This window comes from Ruditapes philippinarum, unplaced genomic scaffold (assembly GCF_026571515.1).
Source record: "Ruditapes philippinarum isolate M1 unplaced genomic scaffold, ASM2657151v2 ctg6_1_1_1_1, whole genome shotgun sequence".
NCBI lineage: Eukaryota > Metazoa > Mollusca > Bivalvia > Venerida > Veneridae > Ruditapes > Ruditapes philippinarum.
The window spans coordinates 177,577-181,223 of record NW_026859747.1 but is presented as its reverse complement, the minus strand read 5'-3'; the positions used below and the strand labels follow the sequence as shown (position 1 = coordinate 181,223).

Here is a 3,647-nt window from a genome sequence, read left to right as displayed (position 1 = left end):
GTGACTTTTCAAGCAGCAAGTGACTTTCTATATAATAGCAAACATTGACCTCCATACCAAATAGCGACTTTCCCCAGCAACCATAGAATTCTATAGCAAACAGTGACTTCCCATTACAACCAGTGACTCACAAAGCAACCACATTTTCTTTTACTGTTCGGTAAAGTTTCAGGTTGAATTCAGTAAACATGTATTAGTGCACACATTCCTGTTTAAAATAGCAATATTGTAACGAATGACTGTATTAACAGTCGCTTTAAGCACACAATTGATATATATGTTTGTGATGATACATATTCTATTAAAATGTTTATAATAAAGAAAAAGAAGAAGGAAAACAAAATTATGAACTAGGTATAACTGAGTTTACAAAATGTAGCGTTAAAACACACTTCATGTCATTCGTCTCATTTCCATAATTTTGAAATGTTTGCACACTACTAGCATATCTGCACACAGTAAATCATTGTACTTTGTGCAAGTCGTTACACAATACAAATACTTTACCTCGACATTGCAAAAAATGATCATTTTTATTTTTATTTGTTTGGATCGTCAGACCAAACAAATAATGGAAGCGAAATTTCAGAGTCTTATGTTGTTAATTGCAAATGCCGAAAGTAGTCCACTTTTTTGAGGCGGTTACTTCCCTTTATATGTAACACTAACGCCGAAAAATTCTGGGGAGATCACTGCGTAAAGATGGTCAAAGACAGGCACATCTATATTCAAGCAAAATAATTCCCGAATGGTCGAATATTTCTAATATTGTTTTAGTGTATTTTCTGATCGAAAATAAGTAAATACAAAGCGGACATTCAATCTCTGACATAGAAGTTTATGACAAACCTAACAACAAGTAGTTCTCAAAACAGCTTTAAACTAGCGATTTAAAAGAAAGAAATATTTTTATTTTGTTACAAGTATCAAACAAATTACAACACATTAAAAGTTTAAAAATAGCGTTGGCTTATAGAATTGTCAATAAATGAACAATCACAAATTACGCGGATGAATATGATTTTATCAATAAAAATACTATTTTTAGCGATGTCGATTACCGAATACTACACAAACCGAGTAGTGGAATATATAGATTCTACATGTCGGACTGTTTGGGCGAGAAGATTTTCGCTAAATTATTTACTTCAATTTTAAACAACAGGTTTATCCTGAACAAAATACCTCGAAATCAATAAGGATTACAAACCCGAAATGCAATAGAAGTTCTAAATTTAGAATCACTTGATGTTATTCAGACATTATTTGTATAACTTCTCCTTGGTGCAGGGGTAACACGCTCGCTTAGTGAGTGAGAGGTCTGGAGTTCAAATCACAGTCGAGGAAACTTTTTTTTTTTTAATTCTTCTTTAAGTGTCTTTGTAAAGGGAGTAGCTATGATATGCAAGGATAAATTGTGGCTGTCGTAAAAAAATGAATATAAATGATTTTTAGATGCAACTCTAGTTATGTAAAATTCCGTTTGTATCAAACTCTGGTGCCTAGCAAAATGATTTATAATACATAAAAATAAACTTATACAGGAAAATACATACAGATATACAGTACGATTTAGATTGCAAAGATCAGAAAATACCACAGAACTTGCAGCCCTTTGATTCTTTATAAATATACATGCTTATAGTAAGCTCCAGGATTATTTACATCTGTGTTAAACAACAGTTAAAGTCGTTACAAGCCCAAATTTAGATCGAATAATATGGTTTTCTTCAAGCCGTTCACAAATAAATTCACCGTGGCTGAAGGGTTTTCACGCTCGCTTTTTTTAAAAATTGTTTAAGTCAAGTAAACATTGGATTGAATATCAGTATTGCAATCAGTCTTATAGCCAATTTACTACAATTAAAACGCTGGAAAGCATTGTTGAGACCCAAACATATTCAGCGCCTTCTGTGCTTTGATTTATACATGTAGTAGGTTATGTGCATAAGCAAGAAACTGCACTTATTTGTAACTGGTTTGGAAACAAACCTTTTGCATTGTTTGTTTAGAGTCGATTAATAATGCTGCAAAAGTTTTGTTCAAATCGCTTTGGTACCATGCCAGGAAACTTTCCGGGTATAATTCGAGCTAGAACTTTGATGTCCGCTTTGTGCATTTCTTTTATCCTCGTTTATTACTCAATCTTGCCACTGTTGGCAATAATGTCTAAAAGTGAAGAACAAAGATCTTCTATTGTTGTATTCATGTTGTACTGATTATTTTCAAACTTCCATGTGACTCTGGGTTTTTTAATATAAGGCTTCAGCATTTTCTGTTCAAATATGGCTTTGTCTGTATTTTCATTTATAAATATTACTATAGGCATTAGAAGGCTGCATGCATAATCTAAATCGAAAAAGCAGTTTGGATCGCAATGATAATTGTCTGTCACGACCGCAATTAATGCACAGGATTTCAATATATAGTTTCCATTTTCCTGTATTATACTCTGACCATGTCTTCCATCAGACTGGCAGACTAAATCTTTATTTATTCTCGTCATTTGTTTTAGATTTTCATTCAATTTTTCATACAGATAATCTTTTACAAAGATTTGATCGTGTTCACTGTAAGACAAGAAAACAACATATTCACATGATGTTTCTCCGTTGCGTAATCTGTTAATCAATTTTATTCTGTTTGCTTTCCTCTTAGTCATCTTTCGATATCTGTAGACGGCAACTATAGTAACAAGAGCGACAAGGGCCATAAGTCCGCTAGCTGCGCTTGTTGAAATAATAATAATTCTTCTCCTGCAAATGCCTTGAACATATTTGAATGTAGCTTGATCAATAGCTCTAAAAGAGCCATTCTCGTCACTGCATGTTAGATTGGAAAGTGGAATTTTCACAGACTTTGTACTTAAAAGCCAGTTTATAAATGCTTCTGTCTCGAATTTTGAGCACGACAGAGGGTTATACTCCAGATATACTGTTAACTTATTGTGTGTCATGTATGAGATATTGGCAATGACGGAATCTATATTTCTCATTGATAAAACATCGAAATCTTTAATCTTGTTGTTCCGTAGAAGTAGTACTTCGAGATTTATTAAATGGCTTAAGGTAAACGTCACCTGTTCAAGTCCGTTCCAAGAAAGGTCAATAAATTGTAAATTATGACTTTTTATAAACATTTTTGTCGGTATGGTACTTAGATAATTTGACGATAGATTTATTATCTTAAGATGGCGCAATGAAAGCAATAATTGTGCAAATAACACTTTGTGTCCTTGAGCCATTTTGAAAAGTTGGTTTTTAGACAGATCCAGTTTTTCTATGTTTGGCATCATAGCTGCTAAACTTGGATGTAGAAATTCTAGCTCGTTCTCAGCTAAATCAAAATGCGTTATCATATCGGCTCTGTAGGTGCCACTAAGGATTTTTATATCAAGGTATTTCAAATGGTTTTTGCTGAGTATAATTTCATGGCTCTGCCATTGGACAGGCTTGTCTACTATTATCGTACAGTTAATTAATCGAATGTAACCTATACCATGGAAGATATTACTGTAGTTTACAACGTTAGGTGCGAGAAAAAAATTCCATCTCGACATATCTGAAATGTTCTTTGTTATGTTGACTAAACTGACAGATGGAATAAAACGGAATAATGTAGAATAGCTCCCATCAAAAGTATCTACA

General features: G+C 33.2%; 1 protein-coding gene across 1 annotated transcript; it reads right to left on the bottom strand.

The window, feature by feature from the left end:
- Positions 1 to 2,137: 2,137 nt before the first annotated feature.
- On the bottom strand, positions 2,138 to 3,358 carry LOC132757771 (toll-like receptor 3). Its single transcript, XM_060749159.1, has one exon. The coding sequence runs from the start codon at positions 3,356 to 3,358 to the stop codon at positions 2,138 to 2,140; it is 1,221 nt and encodes a 406-aa protein (XP_060605142.1).
- Positions 3,359 to 3,647: the final 289 nt, after the last annotated feature.